We start from the raw sequence: 22041 nt of genomic DNA, 5'->3' as shown, positions 1-22041 counted from the left end.
AAACATGGCGATTTTGTTAAATTCTATTGTGTTTCCTCACCATTAAGAGAAAAAGAAAGTATGGTTTGTTTATAAATGTATACTCTGCCTTACTGAGTATTTTCTGGTAAGGAAAGTTACTGTTTTGGTGAGGCATTAATAAACCCTAATTCTTCCATTTACAATTAAAAAAACAAACAAACAAACAAAAAAAACAAAAAACAACAACAACAAGGAGCTAAGTAAATCTTTAATGGACATGATATAGATTTATAAACAGAAGGATTATACATAATAAAAGATAATTTTAAGATAGGTTGCAACAGCACGCTAATAAAAGCAGCTGGTTTATAAATGTTTAATTTTATATTAAGATCTTTAGAATAAGACATACTTTCACATTAGAGAAAAGATTTCTTCATTATTACATTTATTAGAATTTCTCCACGAGTCAAGTTTATAAGGTTGATGTGAATTCAGAAGTATAACAATTTGGACCATTCTGAAAGATTTTGACATTCTAGAGGATTAACAATAGTTTCATTATGCGAAAACTTGCTTGAATTTTTAGTTCCATGTATTGCTTAACCACAAATTAATCTGTAATCTTCATTTAACAAGTAAAAGACCCATTGAGATTATTTTCAAAGTTTATTTTCAAAGTTTACCAGTATGTGAAAGGTACATGAAAACTTTTCTATACTATTTTAGCAAGTTTTCTGTCTGAAAGTATTTCAAAATAAAAAGCTAAAAAAAAAAGGTAACCACTCTGTTTACTCTGCATGTAGTTGAACCACTAAAATACATTGTTTGATGAGATAACGATATTTACTTTAATACTCATCAGTGATTTTCCTTTAACTAGGTTATTAAATATATTTTCTATTGATAAATTAAAGACAAATTATTCTCTCTCTTCCCCTCCCTCCAACAGACATGAACCAGAAAATATAGGTGTTTGAAAAATAAACTGGGGAGTATACAATGGTACAATCACCTTGGAGTTGTCTGGCAGGTTCTTTTAAGGTAAAACATTCATCTACTCGATGATTAGCAGTTCCACTCCTAGGTATTTATCCAAGAGAAACAGAAACATATACCCACAAAAAGACTTGTATAAAAATGTCCATAGCAGCTTTATTCATGATAGCGCCAAACTGAAAACAAACTAAACATCCATTGACAAGTGAATGAATAAACAAACTGTGGTATATTTATGCCCAGCAACAGTAAGAAATGAACTTCTGATACAACATAAAATGGATGAAAACATATAATGTTGAGTGAAAGAAGCTAGACACAAAAGGGTACATACTGTACAATTCCATTTATTTTTAGTCCATGAAGAACAAAACTAAGCTATGGTGAGAGAAATCACAAAGTGTTTGCCTCTTGATGGGTGGTAGTTGAGACTTACCAAAGGGGTATAAGGAAACTCTCTATCTTGTTTCAATATATGCAATTATTACATATGTAAATTATTACATGTAAATTACACTTCAACTGAAATGAAAATTAAACTTCTATTGAAAAACTATATTCTAAAAGAAAGAGTAACAGGAACAAAAATCGAAGAGTTTTAACATTTCTATTTTCAGGATGCTTACCTGTCTAAGAGCTGATCATGTTTTTCTAGAGCATTCTTTTCAGCCATCACTGCTCGGTCCTTTTCAGCCACAGCATTATCCCTTGCTTCTCGGAGGTTTCTAAAGTGTAAATGTACACTTCAGTTATTCTGACTACACAAGTATCCATCTTTTAAAGACTCATAAATGGGCTTGCTTGGAATTGGACTAACTGATAATCTCAGGGACACCCTAAGGGTTGGTGTCCCACAGTGTATATTATACAAATGTGCCTGGCTTGGTGAGTTTCTCTAGCAGCACACAGCAGTGTAGGTACAAACATGGTCTAATCTCTAAATGTCATACTACCTTTCTCCACAATTCTTCTCCACAAGGGTCGAAGGTAGGGTAAACAGTCTGTATTTATATCAACTCATTTAATTCCTACCATAATCTAATGAGGTAGGTATAATTACCAACATATTATCCACAAGAGAGCTGAGGTTTTGAGAAGTTAATACATGCAATATAAAATGTTATAATGAGGGATATAGAGATCACAGGAATCCAAATGGAAATGAAGTTTGGGACACAAGCAGGAGAACAGCTAAACTGATAGACCCTGGGTCTCACATGGAGAGGAAGGAAAGAGAAGGGAACACAGAAGGACTGAGATTAGGAGAAAGTAAGGGACAAAGGACTTGGAGTCCTGATAAGATGCCTAACAGATTAAGTGGAAGTGGTTGTACAGGCAAGATGGAAAAATAGAGATTGCTGTCAGAGAACAGTGATTCAGAGGTAGAGTAGTGTCTTCAGCCCTGGAATTTTAGTTCATAAGATGCAGGGGGTGACATTAGAGTAGCTAAATGAGAGAGCTGAGGTGAAGGTCAATATTCATGCAGGGCTCAAGGAAGTATGAGGTCAGACTGTGAGTCATCCATTTACAGTGCTGATGACAGCAGGAACTGAAATTGACAGAAAGATACATTGAGTGACACTTAAGGGGAATGTCCAAAAGGTGGAAGGTAACAATAGTGAGTAATTAGGAGCGATACAGACACATACGGGCCCTCAAAGATCAAATCCTGTTTGTCTGGTTTTTAAAAAATTTTATTTATTTATTTATTTATTTATGGCTGTGTTGGGTCTTCGTTTCTGTGCGAGGGCTTTCTCTAGTTGCGGCAGGTGGGGGCCACTCTTCATCGCGGTGCGCGGGCCTCTCATTATCGCGGCCTCTCTTGTTGCGGAGCACAGGCTCCAGACGCGCAGGCTCAGTAATTGTGGCTCACGGGCCTAGTTGCTCCGCGGCATGTTGGATCTTCCCAGACCAGGGCTCAAACCCGTGTCCCCTGCATTAGCAGGCAGATTCTCAACCACTGCGCCACCAGGGAAGCCCCTGTTTTTGTTTAATCAAAGTGGAAGTTTGAATAAAGAAAAATACCAACAGTAACTCTTCTTTCAGAGAGTCAATTTTTTTTGAAAATCCTCTTCTCTAACAGAGTTATAAATAAATTTGGAGTATAACATAAATGATTGTGCTCACTTAATCCCTACAAATCCTTGATGTTATACTTTCTAAGCTGCTTTACAGCTGAATAAACTGAAGTTTAGAGGGCTTAAGTCCCTAGGCCCAAGTCACACAGCCTAAGTGTTAAAGCCATAATTTGAGCCCAGCTATGTCTTACTCCAATGTGAGTGTTTTTTTATATCATATCAACCCATCTCCCAGAAAGAACTGGATTGGATATTAGAATTTGGTTTTTATTACTGATGGAGAATGTCAGTAGGGAGCCATGAAGATCCACACGGTTTGAGTAAATCTATCTAATAACTATTAGATAGAACTATTTAGTGGTCATACTTGCTGTGCCAGTGCTCAAAGTCATCTTTTGTACGGTGACGCTAACAACAATTTTAAAACTTAGACTATGTCAGCCGATAGCGATTCATCAGTAAAATAGCTTATGAGCCAGAAATAAAATAATTAAAAAAAACTGGAGTACAGATAACTCTTATTAAAAAGAAAATAACTTTTGTACACTATTATCTAAGTGCAGGTACATTTTAAAGTAGATATGACAAAATAGCAAGTCATTATTTTCTGGTATCATCCTGACTGCAAAGACCTTCAGAAATATTCTACTATTATCAAATTAACTGAAACATGAAATTTTTAATTTTATAGATAGAATGAAATTCTCAAAGTATATTAAACATTTATATATTTTTCATCCCTAGAGGATCTATACATTTTAGTCAGTAAACCATCCAAAATTGGTCACAACTTTCATTTCTCAAATACTATAGCCTTATTATTCTGTAAGTTATTTCAGTTGCAAAATTCCAAGTAGATACATTTACAGTACTAATTAATCATGAATGCTTAGCTGGCAGATGGAAAAGCTTCAGTCCCTAGCTATATATATTTTCTTTACTGCAAAAATGGGCAACAGAAATAAAAGCAAATATGGTAATTAGACTTACCATGGTGATCATTTTGAAATGTATAGAACTATGGAATCACTATGCTGTGGAACAGGAACTAACATAGTATTGTAGGTCATTATACCTCAGAAACAAACAAACAAACAAACAAACTCAGAAAAAAAGATCAGATTTGTGGTTACCGGAGGTGGGGATGGGGGGAGGGGGAATTGGATGAAGGGGGTCAAAAGGTACACACTTCCAGTTATAAGGTAAATAAGTACTAGAGATGTCACGTACAACATGATCAAAACAATGAACACTGTTGTACGTTACATATGAAAGGTGTTAAGAGAGTAAATCTTAAAAGTTCTCATCGTGAGGCAAAAAATTTTTTTTCTATTTCTTTAATTTTGTACCTCTGTGAGATGATGGATGGTCACTAAACTTCTTGTGGTCATCACTTCATGATGTATGTAAATCAAATGATTATGCTATACACCTGAAACTATACAGTGCTGTGTGTCAATTATATTTCAAAACCAGAAGAGAAAGAAAGAAAAGAAAGAAAGGAAGGATGGAAGGAAGGGGGAAAGGAGGAAAGAAAGGAAGAAAGAAGAAAAAGAAAGAAAGGAGGGAGGGAGGGAGGGAAGAAAGAAAGGAAGAAACAGAGAAAGAAATACAACCCAGAATAAACAAACACTAGGGCTTATGAAAGGAGGTGTCATTAGAAGATACCAGTGCATTCACCATGCTACAATCTATACCATCCGGTTAACTATAATTAGTGCTATATTTAGGCATGAACAAAATTCTATGGCCACAAAGAAGACGAGTTGATTATTTTTAACTGGAGGAACAGATGAGTGAATGACGGGAAGACATGTAAGTTGGGCCTTGAAGGACCAATAAATAAAGGTAATTCAAAAAGAGAAAAACTGAAATGAATGGGAGAAAGTGCTAGAAGCTGAAGTTTCTACCAGTAGATCCTCTCATAGGTGTTTGCTGGTAAGATTTCTGTGTAAACTGTTCTTTTTTTTTTTTTTAATAAATGTATTTATTTGTTTATTTTTGGCTGCGTTGGGTCTTCGTTGAGGTGCGCGGGCTTCTCATTGCAGTGGCTTCTCTTGTTGAGGAGCACGGGCTTCAGTAGTTGTGGCTCACGGGCTCTAGAGCTCAGGCTCAGTAGTTGCAGCGCACGGGCTTAGCTGCTCCGCAGCATGTGGGATCTTCCTGGACCAGGGCTCGAACCCGTGTCCCCTGAGCTAGCAGGCGGATTCTTAGCCACTGCGCCACCGGGGGATTCCCTGTAAACCGTTCTTATCAGGTACCACGCCTTCCACATCCTGCCACAACTTGCATACTTCAAGAAGAAGCAGCACAATTCCTTTTAACATAAAGATTAGAAATACTTCCTTTAATATTATGAATTGACTTTTAATGTTTCAAATTAAGTTTGAGAAATAGAAACTGAGCGATTCTTCCACTGACGATAAGAGTAATAGCAAACACAGAGTGCTCACCCTGTGCTAGGAACTTTGCTAGGCAGTGACCATATAATAACTCATTTAATCTTCATGACAACCCCACAAAGCGTAGGTTGTATCACTATCTCCATTTTATGAAGAAGACTGAAACACAGAGAAGTTAAGTATTTGCCTACAACAGTCACGTGGCAAGTAAACTATGGAGCCCAAATTTGAACCAAAACCATATGGTGCTAGAGTCTATGCTCTCCATCATAATAGGTTGCCTCTCTGAAGAGTCCCCTTGTTTCACAGAAATCTTCTCTTTGGGAAATTCTGTCATTATGAGATTTATATTACATGATTACCTCCTAACACAATAGATGTTAAATCAAAAACAGTTCTTGGAAGAATTGTGAATATATTATACACCTGTTTTTATGGCCCATGCTCTTTCAAACTCACACTGGTTTGATAAAACACCAGATGGATTGATTCCTGTCACAGATAAAACCAGAACTGCCATATAACTAATAAACTATCCATTTAAAAATGTTAAATGCATTAGAAAATGTAACAGAAATACAATTACAGAACAAATAGCAGGAATTCAAATGTTCTCCAAAAGACAAACTTGAAAAATTGACAGCATGAACAAGCTAATGGAGCTAAAGTTTTAAAAGTCCAAACTTGGCCATCATCAAAAAATCTACAAACAATAAATGCTGGAGAGGCTGTGGAGAAAAGGGAACCCTCTTGCACTGTTGGTGGGAATGTAAATTGATACAGCCACTATGGAGAACAGTATGGAGGTTCCTTAAAAAACGAAAAATAGAACTACCCTACGACCCAGCAATACCACTACTGGGCATATACCCTGAGAAAACCATAATTCAAAAAGAGTCATGTACCAAAATGTTCATTGCAGCTCTGTTTACAATAGCCAGAACATGGAAGCAAACTAAGTGTCCATCAACAGATGAATGGATAAAGAAGATGTGGCACATATATACAATGGAATATTACTCAGCCATGAAAAGAAACGAAATTGAGTTATTTGTAGTGAGGCGGATGGACCTAGAGTCTGTCATACAGAGCGAAGTAAGTCAGAAAGAGAAAAACAAATACTGTATGCTAACACATATATATGGAATCCAAAAAAAAAAAAAAAAACAGGTCATGAAGAACCTAGGGGCAAGACGGGAATAAAGACACAGACCTACTAGAGAATGGACTTGAGGATATGGGGAGGGGGAAGGGTAAGCTGTGACAAAGTGAGAGAGTGTCATGGACATATATACACTACCAAACGTAAAATAGATAGCTAGTGGGAAGCAGCCGCATAGCACAGGGAGATCAGCTCGGTGCTTTGTGACCACCTAGAGGGGTGGGATGGGGAGGGTGGGAGGGAGGGAGATGCAAGAGGGAGGAGATATGGGAACATATGTATATATATAACTGATTCACTTTGTTATAAAGCAGAAACTAACACACCATTATAAAGCAATTATGCTCCAATAAAGATGTTAAAAAAAATAAAAAATAAAAAAATAGAAGTTCAAACTGAGTATATAATCAAACGTAATCATAACAGAGAAAGATGCTGGGAGTTGGCCAACATTACAACAAATGTTTTAAAATATAAAAATTCAAATATCTCATCCCTAGAAATGCTTTTTAGAAAGCTAACATTTGATTCCCAAGATGTTTTTCATAATACTTTCATGTTGTTTCTTACTAACTCCATCTCGATAACACGTATTTCTCTCTCCCCATCCATCCTATATTTGTGTGTGGGAGGTGGATTGAGAGGAAAGATGGCAGAAAAAGGAAAAGAAACCTTATCAATCCTATGTAAAATGCAAAAGAAAAGTGAGTTTCCCAGTATTATCACTAGTGTTCAAATAATGTATTTTTTTAACTTAGGCACTCCTTAGAGTGAAAGGGGTGCTATTAATAATTATGCTACAGAAATAGGCATAAACCAGCACTTTTGTGGAAAAACAACTGGGAGATATCACTTAAATTATCACATTCAAACAAGAAACTTAAAGAGTTAAGTTCTTGACTATTTCTCCAATAAAAGGATTTTACTGAAAACCTCAGTACAAAACATACAATATCATCAGACTTCTGTACAGGAAGGAATATATTTTCTTACTACTAGAAGACCAGTTTCATAGTACCAATAGGTCAAATCAAAATACATCCTTGAAAAGTGGTAAGGAAAATGTGAGAAGAATGAGAAAAACTTCAGGAACCCTTAAAATTCTAACAGGAACAAATCAGAATTTGGCAATGCCAAGAGCATGTGTTAGCCTGAATAAACATCACAAATGCCTCAGAACTTGAAATTTACCAAGGATAAACAGTGAAAGAAACAGGGTTGTCAGCAGAGCTTAGCAAGCACAACTAAGCAACCCATTCTCCTCCTTCTGCCTCCATGTAAAAATATTTTTGGTCAATAAAAGTGAACATATTTTTTCCAGTTGGAACAAAAAGGGACTGAAACAGGCTGTTTATATGACAAGCTTATTTATAGGAAAAGCATCTGAATTAATCTCTTCTACCTTCAGATTCTTCTTCCTGGACAAAACATAAAACTGCCCATTTGCATTTGATTTTAAGATGGCATGACAAAAGCCCAGGACCAGATGGCTTCACAGGCAAATTCTATCAAACATTTAGAGAAGAGCTAACACCCATCTTTCTCAAACTCTTCCAAAAAACTGCAGAGGAAGGAACACTCCCAAACTCATTCTATGAGACCACCATCACCCTGAGACCAAAACCAGACAAAGATACTACAAAAAAAGAAAATTACAGACCAATATCACTGACGAATACAGATGCAAAAACCCTCAACAAAATACTAGCAAACAGAATCCAGCAACACATTAAAAGGATCATACACCATGATCAAGCAGGATTTATCCCAGGGATGCAAGGATTCTTCAATATATGCAAATCAATCAATGTGATACACCATATTAACAAATTGAAGAATAAAAACCATATGATCATCTCAATACATGCAGAAAAAGCTTTTGACAAAATTCAACACCATTTATGATAAAAACCCTCCAGAAAGTGGGCATAGAGGGAACCTACCTCAACATAGTAAAGGCCATATACGACAAACCCACAGCAAACATCATTCTCAATGGTGAAGAACTGAAACCATTTCCTCTAAGATCAGAAACAAGACAAGGATGTCCACTGTCACCACTATTATTCAACATAGTTTTGGACGTCCTAGCCATGGCAATCAGAGAAGAAAAAGAAATAAAAGGAATCCAAAATGGAAAAGAAGACGTAAAACTGTCACTGCAGATGACATGATACTATACATAGAGAATCCTAAAGATGCCACCAGAAAACTACTAGAGCTAATCAATGAATTTGGTAAAGTTGCAGGATACAAAATTAATGCACAGAAATCTCTAGCATTCCTATACACTAACAATGAAAGATCAGAAAGAGAAATTAAGGAAACAATCCCATTCACCACTGCAACAAAAAGAATAAAATATCTAGGAATAAACCTACCTAAGGAGACAAAAGACCTGTATGCAGAAAATTATAAGACACTGATGAAAGAAATTAAAGATGATACAAATAGATGGAGAGATATACCATGTTCTTGGATTGGAAGAATCAACATTGTGAAAATGACTCTACTACCCAAAGCAATCTACAGATTCAATGCAATCCCTATCAAACTACCAATGGCATTTTTCACAGAACTAGAACAAAAAATTTCAGAATTTGTATGGAAACGCAAAAGACCCCGAATAGCCAAAGCAATCTTGAGAGAGAAAACGGAGCTGGAGGAATCAGGCTCCCTGACTTCAGACTATACTACAAAGCTAGAGGAATCAAGACAGTATAGTACTGGCACAAAAACAGAAATATAGATCAATGGAACAGGAGAGAAAGCCCAGAGATAAACCCATGCACATATGGTCACCTTATCTTTGATAAAGGAGGCAAGAATATACAGTGGAGAAAAGACAGCCTCTTCAATAAGTGGTGCTGGGAAAACTGGACAGGTACATGTAAAAGTATGAAATTAGGAACACTCCCTAACACCATACACAAAAATAAACTCAAAATGAATTAAAGACCTAAATGTAAGGCCAGACACTATAAAACTCTTAGAGGAAAACATAGGAAGAACACTCTATGACATAAACCACAGCAAGATCCTTTTTGACCCAGCTCCTAGAGAAATGGAAATAAAAACAAAAATAAAAAATGGGACCTAATGAAACTTAAAAATTTTTGCACAGCAAAGGAAACCATAAACAAGATGAAAAGACAACCCTCAGAATGGGAGAAAATATTTGCAAATGAAGCAACTGACAGAGGATTAATCTCCAAAATTTACAAGCAGCTCATGCAGCTCAATATCAAAAAAACAAACAACCCAATCCAAAAATGGGCAGAAGACCTAAATAGACATTTCTCCAAAGAAGATATACAGATTGCCAAGAGACACATGAAAGAATGCTCAACATCATTAATCATTAGAGAAATGCAAATCAAAACTACAATGAGATATCATCTCACACCGGTCAGAATGGCCATCATCAAAAAATCTACAAACAATAAATGCTGGAGAGGGTGTGGAGAAAAGGGAACCCTCTTGCACTGTTGGTGGGAATGTAAATTGATTCAGCCACTATGGAGAACAGTATGGAGGTTCCTCAAAAAACGAAAAATAAAACTACCATACGACCCAGCAATCCCACTACTGGGCATATACCCTGAGAAAACCATAATTCAAAAAGAGTCATGGGGGCTTCCCTGGTGGCGCAGTGGTTGAGAATCCGCCTGCCAGTGCAGGGGACACGGGTTTGAGCCCTGGTCTGGGAAGATCCCACATGCCGCGGAGCGACTGGGCCCGTGAGCCACAACTACTGAGCCTGCGCGTCTGGAGCCTGTGCTCCGCAACGAGAGAGGCCGCGATAATGAGAGGCCCGCGCACCGCGATGAAGAGTGGCCCCCGCTCGCTGCAACTGGATAAAGCCCTCGCACAGAAACTAAGACCCAACATAGCCAAAAATAAATAAATAAATAAATAAATTTATAAAAAAAAAAAAAAAAAAAGAGTCATGTACCACAATGTTCACTGCAGCTCTATTTACAATAGCCAGGACATGGAAGCAACCTAAGTGTCCATCGACAGATGAATGGATAAAGAAGATGTGGCACATATATACAATGGAATATTACTCAGCCATAAAAAGAAATGAAATGGAGGTATTTGTAATGAGGTGGATGGAGTTAGAGTCTGTCATACAGAGCGAAGTAAGTCAGAAAGAGAAAAACAAATACAGTATGCTAACACATATATACGGAATCTAAAGAAAAAAAAAAAAAAAAAAGGCCATGAAGAACCTAGTGGCAAGAGGGGAAGAATAAAGACACAGACCTACTAGAGAATGGACTTGAGGATATGGGGAGGGGGTGGGGTGAGATGTGACAGGGTGAGAGAGTGTCATGGACATATATACACTACCAAATGTAAAATAGATAGCTAGTGGGAAGCAGCCGCATAGCACAGGGAGATCAGCTTGGTGCTTTGTGACCACCTAGAGGGGTGGGATGGGGAGGGTGGGAGGGAGGGAGATGCAAGAGGGAAGAGATATGGGAACATATGTATATATATAACTGATTCATTTTGTTATAAAGCAGAAACTAACAAACCATTGTAAAGCAATTATACTCCAATTAAGACATTAAAAAAAAAAGAATGCATGAAATAAAAGAATTCCAAGTGGATTATCTGTTATTATATAATCAATGACTGATAATTTTTTCTTTATTTAACATAGTTGAAAAGTGAATGAATAGGACTTGAAAAAAAGAACAAAGTAGAAAGTTTATGTAACAGTTTCTTGGGGGAAGTTATGCATTTTAAGAGTGGAAACTTTTTGAGATTACTGTTAAATGAACAAGCTACATTTTCCTATCCTTTTACTTTAGTTGGTGCTCAAGCAGATTTTTGTTTTCATTTTATAGATGTGAAAACTTCAGCCAAAAGTAGATAAATGATTTTTTAAAATTATAAAAAAAATGTAAGCACCGAAATGGAAAACACTTTGCAATCCATTAATGTGTTGAGGTTTAAGAAGTAGCTGATGGAATAAAATGTAATATATTAAAATGAAACTAGGTGACTCTGGTGGATGGTTAATTGAGGGACTACAAATGTCAGTCACCATGCTGGGTTCTGATCAAATCCCTCTCATTATAAATTTTGTGCAGCTTTTCATTTCATCTAAACCAATAGTCTGATTTCTCAAAAGTAGGAGCAATTCATTCTTCCATTCAACAAATATTTATTGAGCACTTACAACAGACCAGACATTGGTACCTGGGAATCCAACCCTGAACAACAGAGGAAAATCCCTACTCACGTGGAGATTGCATTCTCGTAGGAAAGAAACCAAATGCATGTCAGTAGGTCCTAAGTGCTCTGGAGAAAAATGGAGTGGAGAACGGGCTAACGGGTGTGGGCTAGTAGGCGTGGGAGGAGTGGGGTGCCTTCACAATTTTAAACAGGGTGGTCAAGAAAGATAGGAGAGAGCAGGTGACATCTGAAGATGTGGAGAAAGAGAGGAGACAGGGCTCCAGGGTATCCAGAAGTGGTGGTTAAGCTGTGGGAACTGTGAATACAAAGGACCTGAGGTGGGAAACATACCTAACTGTTACAGCAACAGGAGGCAGTGTGATTAAACGAGTGAGTAGAACAGAGTAGTAAAATGAGGGTGGGGATGCTGGGCATAGATCAGGTAGCATCACAGGCCATTTTAATCAGTTAAACTTTGACAGAGTGAGATGGAGTGCCTTTTTATCTGAGCAGAGGAGTGATCCAATTTGACCTACTGTTTAACAGGAACACAGAAGGAAGCTGGGGGACCACTTAAGTGGCTCTTGCAGTAATCAGAGCAAGAGATAATGAAAACTTGGACCAAGGTAGTATTTATTGATGATAAAAGATCAATAAATTCTGAAGACACAATCAAAAGGATCTGCTAATGAATAACACATGGAATATGAAAAAGATGTTGAAGATGACCTCAAGGTTTTTGGCCTGAGCAAGAAGAAGACTAGAGTTGTCCTTAATTGCACTGGGTCAGACTGAGGCAGAGCAAGGTTGGAGGGACAGAAGTTTGCATCTGGACATGTTAAATTTAAGACGCTTATTAGATAACCAAGTGGAGGTGTCACGGAGGCAGCTGTAAAAGACGTCAAGGAGACGGGAAAGACCAGTAAAGACAGTGAGGAGGTACAGCCAGTGAGGAAGGGGAACAGTCAAAGTGTGGGATCCTGGAAGCCATTAAAGAGTGTGTTTCCAGGAGTAGAGAGTGATCAACTATATTCAGTATCGCTGTGGTCAAGTAAGGTAAGAAGAGAACCTGACCGCTAGACTTTTGGGAACATGGTCTCTGGGGGCTGTGGTAAGAACAGCTTTGTTGGACTGGTATGGGGGCAAAGTTTGGTAGTGGACTTGTAAAAATGAGGGTAAGGAATGAGTATTTAAACTCTGCAGGAATCTGGTCACAAAGGGCAGCAAAGAAACGGGGCAGTGGCTGGAGGGGAAGTGTAGATAAAAGAGGCTTTTAAAAACAGGAGAAATAATATGTTTATACATGACAGAGAGGGGAAAACTGCCAATATAGGAGACATAGGGGAGAATTTCTGGAGTGTGTCCTTATACAGCAAAGAGGGGATGGGCTCTAGTTATTAGTGCAGAGCCTGAGCCTCAGGAGAGTAGTGTCTGAGAGGCAGACCCTGTCAAAAAATTATACCATTTTATAGAAAAATAAAGGTCTCTTCCCTAATTTTCAAAATTACGAATGCTTTTACTGCTTTTATAAATTTCTAATAATCCACACTCAGCCCTCAAGTGTGAAGCAGGGTTTGCAAGCTCTCTTAAAAAACCGAGTTTCTTTTCTAAAAACATTACCACTAAAATTAGAGTTTCTTTTTTTTTTTTAATAAATTTATTTATTTTATTCATTTATTTTTGGCTGTGTTGGGTCTTCGTTGCTGCATGCGGGTTTTCTCTAGTTGCAGTGAGCGGGGGCTACTCTTTGTTGCGGTGCGCAGGCTTCTCATTGCGGTGGCTTCTCTTGTTGTGGAGCACGGGCTCTAGGCGTGCGGGCTTCAGTAGTTGTGGCACACGGGCTTAGTTGCTCCGCAGCACATGGGATCTTCCCGGACCAGGGCTCTAACCCGTGTCCCCTGCATTGGCAGGCAGATTCTTAACCACTGCGCCGCCAGGGAAGTCCAAAATTAGAGTTTCAATAAGAAATCTTTTGTCAATTTTCATAGCCTTGCCCAGTACGATGGGAGTCTGCATTACACTGCGAAGTCAGAGCTACCTAGTTTCACCAGTTAAAAAGTCTATGATCATAGACAAATCACAACCTCTCAGTGTCTCAGCTTCCATATTTGTAAAATGGGGATACTAAACCTACAACCTCATAAACTGTCCCATTTAATTCTCTCTATAACATATGTGATACATCTATTTACGTATACTCAATAAATAGTAGCTATTGTTAGTATGTTATCTAAATATGAAAATCTAGGGGAGGGGTGAGATAGGGGTGTGGGATTAAAAGACGCAAACTACTATGTGTAAAATAAGTAAGCAATAAGGACATATTGTACAGCACAGGGAATTATAGCCATGATTTTGTAATAATTTTAAATGGAGTATAATCCATAAAAATACCCAATCACTATGCTACACACCTGAAATTAATATAATATTGTGAATCAACTATACTTCAATACAAAATTTTTTAAATATGAAAATCTAAATTAAAAATATGAAGGTATTCACTTAGAGAATGATAATTAGGGAAATGTTTCCCAAGATTTTTTATTGTATATAAAGAAAATTATAATATTTGTAAGAGTACCCTGGGGAAAACATAGAAAACAGCTGGAGAAGCTTCATCACCTTAAGGTCCCTTCTTGCCTCAGGGCCTTACCTGAGAACTGAGGGAAGTTATATCTGGGGCACAGTAGAGAAAAATTTCTAGTTATAAACTATGTGATCTTTTTGTTGAAAGAAATTGAAAAAGACACAAATAAATGGAGAAATGTTCTGTGCTCATGGATTGAAAGAATTAACATTGTCAAAATGTCCTTATTACCTAAAGCAATCTACAGGTTCAATGTAATCCCTATCAAAATCCCAAGATATTTTTCACAGAAATAGAACAAAACTTTCTGAAATTTATATGGAACCATAAAACGCCATGAATAGCCAAAGCAATTGTGAGAAAAAGGAACAAAGCTGCAGGCATCACACTCCCTGGTTTCAAACTATAGTATAAAGCGACAGTAATCAAAACAGCATGGTACTGGCAGAGAAAGAGATACATAGATCAATGGAACAGAATAGAGAGCCCAGAAATAAACCCACACATATGGACAATTAATTTACGACAAAGGAGCAAAGAACATACAGTGGAGAAAGGATAGTCTCTCCAATAAATCGTGTTGGGAAAACTGGACAGCCACATGCAAAAAAATGAAACTAGACCACTATCTCACACCATACACAAAATTTACTCAAAATGTGTTAAAGACTTGAACGTAAGACCTGAAACCATAAAACTCTTAGAAAAAAACATAGGCAGTATGCTCTTTGACATCAATTTTAGCAATATTTTTCTAGATATGTCTTCTCAGGCAAGGGAAACAAAGGCAAAAAGAAACAAATGAATTACACCAAATTAAAAAGCTTCTACACAGCAAAGGAAACCATCAATAACACAACAATGACCCTACTGAATGAGAGAAGATGTTTGTAAATGATATATGCAATAAGGGGTTAATATCCAAAATACATAAAGAACTCATACAACTCAACAACAAAAGCGACCCGATTAAAAAATGGGCAGAGGAGATTAATAGACATTTTTTAAAGAAGACATACAGATGCCCAACAGGCACATGAAAAGATGTTCAAAATCACCAGTTAACAGGTGAACGCATATCAAAACCACAATGAGCTATCACCTTTATCTGACAGAATGGCTATTAACAAAAAGGCAAGAATTAACATGTGTTGAAGAGGATCTAGAGAAAAGGGAACCTTTATACACTGCTGGTGGGAATGTAAATTGGTGCAGCCACTATAAGACAGTATGGAGATTCCTCAAAGAATAAAGAATAGAACTACCATATGATCCAGCTACCCCACTTTTGAGTATATAGTCCAAGAACAAGAAAACACTAATCTGAAAAGATGTCCACACCCCCATGTTCACTGTGGCATTATTTACAATAGCCAAGATATGGAAACAATCTAAGCCTATCAACAGATGAATGGATAAAGAAGGTGTGGCATATATATATCACACACACACACACACACACAAACAGTGGAATACTACTCAGCAATAAAGAAAGATGAAATCTTGCCATGTGTGACAACACGGATGGACCTTGAGGGTATTATGCTAAGCAAAATATGTTAGATGGAGGAAGACAAATATTGTAAGATCTAACTCATATGTGGAATATTAAAAACTGATAAATAAATAAATAAAAACAAAATAATGAACAAACCAAACCAAACCAAACAAACACATAGATACAGAGTGGTGGTGGGAAGGGGAAGGGGAAGGCAAAATGGGTAAAGGTGATTAACTGTATGATTACAGATGAAAAATAAAGTTTTGGTGGTGAGCATGTTGTAGGGTATACAGAAGTAGAAATACAATGCTGTACACATGAAACTCATAATGTTATAAATCAATGTTACCTCATAAATAATAATAAAATAAGCAATAATAAAATTAAAATTTTCTGGGCTTCCCTGGTGGTGCAGTGGTTGAGAGTCTGCCTGCTAATGCAGGGGACACGGGTTTGAGCCCTGGTCTGGGAAGATCCCACATGCCGCGGAGCAACTGGGCCCGTGAGCCACAACTGCTGAGCCTGCGCGTCTGGAGCCTGTGCTCCGCAACGAGAGGCCGCGATAGTGAGAGGCCCGTGCACCGCGATGAAGAGTGGCCCCTGCTTGCCTCAGCTAGAGGAAGCCCTCGCACAGAAACGAAGACACAACACAGCCAAAATAAATAAATAAATAAATAAATAAATAAATAAATAAATAAATAAAAAAGAGATTATGAGGACTCAAGCTAAGGCAGTGATAATACCTGGCTTAAAAAAAAAAAAATTAAAATTTTCTTAATGAATAACAGACAAACAAATAAACCATGTGATCTCAGAGAAGTACTTTGGAGCTTGATCAGAGCTGCCATATCTGTAAAACATCAGGAATTAAGTGTTATCTTCCTTTCTGAATCTTGTCTATAACCTTGAGTTAATGGCTGTGCCTAACAATCCATCTCTCTGAGACCAGGAAAGCAGAAGAGCTGGAGTTATTCTTGTCCACTTCCTGTCAATAACCAGGTCTTGTCAATGCTGCTACCTAAATAATCTTTAAATTCAGCTCTTATTCCATTTCTCATCTTCACTTAAACTTTGCAACTGTCTCCCAACCAATCTTTCTGCCCCCGTGTCCTTTTCAACCATAATCCACCTCACACTGCCACCATGGTTACAAAAAATGAATATATCATGCCACCCTTTTACGGAAAAACCTCCCCAAATAACCTGACAACAGGACATTTTAAAATCTGACCCTACCCTTTACCAGCCTCCCTCACCACCCTATGAATGATACAATGATGGAAAATCTAAGTTTTTGCATAACCCGAACTCTCCTTGCTTCATACCTGGAACACCCTATACACCTTGAAATTCTTAAATATTATTAATTAAGCAGTGAACGCATGTGTAATCACCTATAGGCATAAAGAATATAGTTGACAATAAAAGACAGCTAACAATAAAATTTCATTTACAATTATTTGAGAAGTTAAGATACTGAAAGAGCTATCTGTAAAGCCATATACTTTCAGAATAGTCTAACTGAAAAGACAAAGTAGAATATTCTTAAGTTTTTTCATGAAAGAACTTTAAAAATTATACAGATATCTGGTAGGATATGAATGAAAGAAGTTTGTTTAAGCACTAATGAGGACATATATTTCTTAAATCATGAATGGAACCTCTGTACACTAGTTCCAATTCACCTATTGTAATGCAGTAGGTGTACTCAACTAACCTTTGTAAATAAACTGAGATTCAAGACTCAAAAGTGTTTAGTAACACTCTGAGATTCTATGCATATTTTAAGTTTACGTCATTAAGTTTCTTCTTGAGTACTTTTGGAGGATGATAAATTGTGGTCAAGATGGTTTTCCTTGATACTGTGGGAAAATAAAATCACTAAAGCAATATTAATTGTTACATTTAAAAGCATATTTTTGATCCCTTTTCCCTACTGCCTTCCCCCTTTCAAATAACTGTAGAGCAATTTGAATTTCCATATTCTGTGCAGTATAAAGAGTATAATGAATATCTCTAACAAACTCATCCTTAACCTTTTTACAGCATTACTATGAGGCTAGTTCTGTGTTTATAATAATGAGACTATTTATAATAATGAGCCTTTCTTAGGTAAAGGTAATTTTACTTTCTGGGAAAACAATCAGCTGAATTTATCTCCTCTTATTTCATCATCTCACAGTATTAATCAGGAACAAATAAGTTAGCCATCTTATGCAGAAATTTGGACTGAAACAAACGGCATGCAGACTCTCTGTCTATATTGTCTCATTCAACAAAAGTGGTTAAATGCCACGGAGATCAATACTTAAGAATAATTATATATTTTGTAATAGTGCCTTTCAGTGACAATAAACAATTCCATAATGTTACCAGTTTTCTTTTATATAATGCTCATTTTACTTAAATTGTCAACACAATGGATGAAATAATTTTTTAAAGTATTTCTCATAAGCAAAAGGTATCTAAATAACTACCATTACATACAGCTTTATAATTTATAATGTACTTTTTACATATATTACCTCATTTAGACCTTACAGATCACCCTGTGAAAGAGTATTATTAGCTCATTTTATAAAAGACAAAATTAAACGTCAGCGATACTAAGTGACATATTCACTCAGCTAATAAGTGGTAGAGCCAAGATTTAAGTTTAGTCTCATTCCAAATCTCTTTCATAATATACTCCCTGTTCAGCGAATAATGCTTTCCTTCCAAATGTGCAAGACGGTCCTACTATGCAAGAAGTTTTTTATATAATAAATCTCACCACCACAGTGAGTTTCACTCATTATTTCCCACAGCTCCAAAATATCATTTTAAAGCAACTATAAAGTACAGAAAAAGACAAGAAACCTAACTCATAGACTGAGCCAAAGCATACATACACATTATAATCCCAACTACAGTATTTTGGATGTACCCAAATACCCAAGTTCTTTCTTTGCTTATCTCTGCCTTTTCTTAGGTCTTTATCTCTTCTCTTCCTCTTCCCTCTCAACCCCTTAACTTCACAAACTACTGGTATGACTGACTGCAGGGGCAGATATCAAGATTGCATGGCATGAGTTCCATCTTTCTTTTCCACATCTAAGAGGAGAAAATAAAAGGCACTCTCTCTCTCTTTTTTTAAAGCAGTAAAATTACTTTATTAAATCTCAACCCTTGAGTACATATCTTTTTTTTTCTTTTCCACTATGGTTTATTATAGGATATTGAATATAGTACTCTGTGATATAGAGTAGGACCTTGTTGTTTATCTATTTTATGTAAGAGTAGTTTGTATCTACTAATCCCAAACTCCCAATTTATCCCTCCCCCACCCCCTTTCCCCTTTGGTAACCATAAGTTTGTTTTCTATGTTTGTGAGTCTACTTCTGCTTTGTAAATAAGTTCATTTGTATCATATTTTAGAGTCTACATATAAGTGATATGTTATCTGTCTTTCTCTTTCTGGCTTACTTCACTTAGTGTGATAATCTCTAGGTCATCCATGCTGAAATGGCATTATTTCATTCTTTTTTTATGGCTGAGTAGTATTTCATTGTATACATATGCCACATCTTCTTTATCCATTTATCTGTCTATGGGCATTTAGATTGCTTCCATGTCTTGGCTATTGTAAACAGAGTTGCTATGAACATTTGGGTGCATATGTCTTTTTGAATTAGAGTTTTCTCCAGATATATGCCCAGGAGTGGGATTGCTGGATCGTATGGCAACTCCATTTTTAGTTTTTTAAGGAACCTCCATTCTGTTTTCCATAGTAGCTACACCAATTTACATTCCCACCAATAGTGTAGGAGGGTTCCTTTTTCTCCACACCCTCTCTGTCACTTGTTATTTGTAGACTTTTTAATGATGGCCATTCTGACCGGTGTGAGGTGTTACCTCATTAAAGTTTTGATTTGCATTTCTCTAATAATTAGCAATGTTGAACAACTTTTCATGTGTCTATTAGCCATCTTTATGTCTTCTTTGGAGAAATGTCTATTTAGATCTTCTGCCCATTTTTTGATTGGGTTGTTTGCTTTTTTGTTATTGAGTTGTATGTGCTGTGTGTATATTTTGGAAATGAAGCCTTGTATGGTATGCAAATATTTTCTCCCATTCCATACGTTATTTTTTCATTTTGTTTATGGTTTCCTCTGTTGTGCAAAAGCTTGTAAGTTTGATTAGGTCCCATTTGTTTATTTTTGCTTTTATGTCTACTGACTTGGGAGACTGACCAAAGAAAACATTGCTATGATTTATGTCAGAGAATGTTATGCCTATGTTCCCTTCTAGGAGTTTTATGGTGTCGTGTCTTATATTTAAGTCTTTAAAAGGGTACTCTCTTAATATCCCCCAATGTATAGAAAGCAAACCAAAGGCAAAACATATTTCTCTAATCTTATTATTTAACTTTCTCCTAAAAATATTTATTGGCCAAGAGGCAAGGAGACTAAGTACAAATATGCCAGTGTAAGTACTTTATCCATTTTAATTCATATTGTAGCAGCATACTTTGATAAAATAAAATTGACACAGTTAAACGTCTAAGTCCAAAGCACACGATTAATTTGCTCAGACACAAAAATATCTAAATGTGTACACTTGTGTTTTCTGAATCTCATGTTTCATAACAAGGAATACTAAAATCCTTTCTTTAATTATTTTAAGTTGTAAGATTTCAAAAGAAATAATTTGCAATTTATTTTTACCTTGTGAAAGACCAGTGGAACGTAAGCTCTAACTATAGTTAAATCCTGCCAGAATGAAGAAACTGGGATTAAAAAAGATTCAGCCACATAAAACACAGGGTTGGATTATTGTAAGGTTAATACAGTGATAAAGGTGAGCCTATAGTTCATACAGCTGGCTAGAAGTCCTGTGCAATTCAAATGTCTTTGGGCCTGGGCTGCAGTTTGGCACCACCTGGTGGCAACCATCCACCCTAGCTTCAATATCCATGGAGTCATTCTGGATCCGGGGGCTGGCTGGGGTTTCCAGGGCAGTAGCCCCAGTCCCAGGACTTCCCTGACTAGGTGGTATCCACTTTGACGTGGCTATGGAGTCAGAACAACACAGGGGAAAAGGAAACCTGTCTTCAGCTTCCCTGCTTCCAGAAATGGTTCTGTCGTCTGTTTCTCAACCTACCTCTACCAATCATCTGAGAGAGTAGGGGCTAGTTTACATCAATTTATGTTACCAGGGGATGCATTTTAAAGGAGTTTTTAAAAAATAAAACAACAACGGCAACAACAAAAACTAAAAAATCAGTGCATTCTCAAAATGATTACATACCAAGGTTTAGGTGACTATGTGAATTGTTTGGAAGTAATCACACGTTACCATAGAAACAATCCCATAAATTTTAAGGTTATTAAGTTGGCCAATAAAAGCCTTTATTATAAAATCCATAACAGAATTGAGCCACAGGACTATAAGTACTTATTTGTAAAACAAAATAGTAGTATCACCTATGCCACAGGTCTAGCTCATGTCTAGATCTTTCTCCTGAGATTCAGACCTTATATAGTCAACTTTTCTATTTGTATATGTCACACAGACTTAATGAAACTAAACTAAATTTGTCATGTTTCCCAATTAAAGCCGTGTCTTTTTCTAATGCTTTAAAAACTGCGTCACTATCCCTGCACCTGCCCCATCAAGAACTTGGTGACATCCGTAACTTCTCACTCCCCAATCCAATCTAGCCAATGAATCCTCCTGACTATTTAGTTAGGTTAGTTCCATCTCCTGAGCACTCTTCCAATCTGGCCCACTTCCCCCTGTCTCTACTGCTACTAATCCAGTTCCATCTTCTCTATCCGTCTTGATAAGGGAAACAACCTCTAAAAGTGGCCTCTTTGTCTATAGCATTATACTCTTCCAGTCTATCCTCCACATCACAGAATGGTCTTTTTATATAAAATTAGATCATATCATGCATATTCCCCAAATCTTTCAATTGTTCATGGTCTTAGACAATGGCTCAAATGCATGATTTGGTCCTGTTTCCCTCTTCTGTTTCATCTCTTACAACTTGCTGCCTCTTGGTCTATGGTCTAACCATACTGAATTATTCTATTTGTTCAAAAAACTTCATTTTGTCTTGCCTCCAGGGTGTGCATTAACTCCCCTAATTCCCTTCCCTCCCATAACTGACAGTC

At 36.9% G+C, this 22041-nt stretch overlaps 1 protein-coding gene across 5 annotated transcripts in view; it reads right to left on the bottom strand.

The window, feature by feature from the left end:
• The window catches only part of PIBF1 (progesterone immunomodulatory binding factor 1), a 220880-nt gene that overhangs the window by 153623 nt on the left and 45216 nt on the right, over window positions 1-22041 (bottom strand). For all 5 annotated transcript variants that reach the window (XM_082365951.1, XM_082365954.1, XM_082365952.1 and 2 more), the window contains one exon: window positions 1587-1685. In XM_082365951.1, coding sequence (XP_082222077.1) covers window positions 1587-1685 — 99 coding nt within the window. The remainder of the gene's footprint in view (window positions 1-1586; window positions 1686-22041) is intronic.

Source organism: Balaenoptera borealis (assembly GCF_965194805.1).
Source record: "Balaenoptera borealis genome assembly, chromosome: 18".
In the NCBI taxonomy this organism is placed as follows: domain Eukaryota; kingdom Metazoa; phylum Chordata; class Mammalia; order Artiodactyla; family Balaenopteridae; genus Balaenoptera; species Balaenoptera borealis.
Note: the sequence above shows the minus strand (reverse complement) of the source record. Positions and strands in the feature narration are given on the sequence as shown.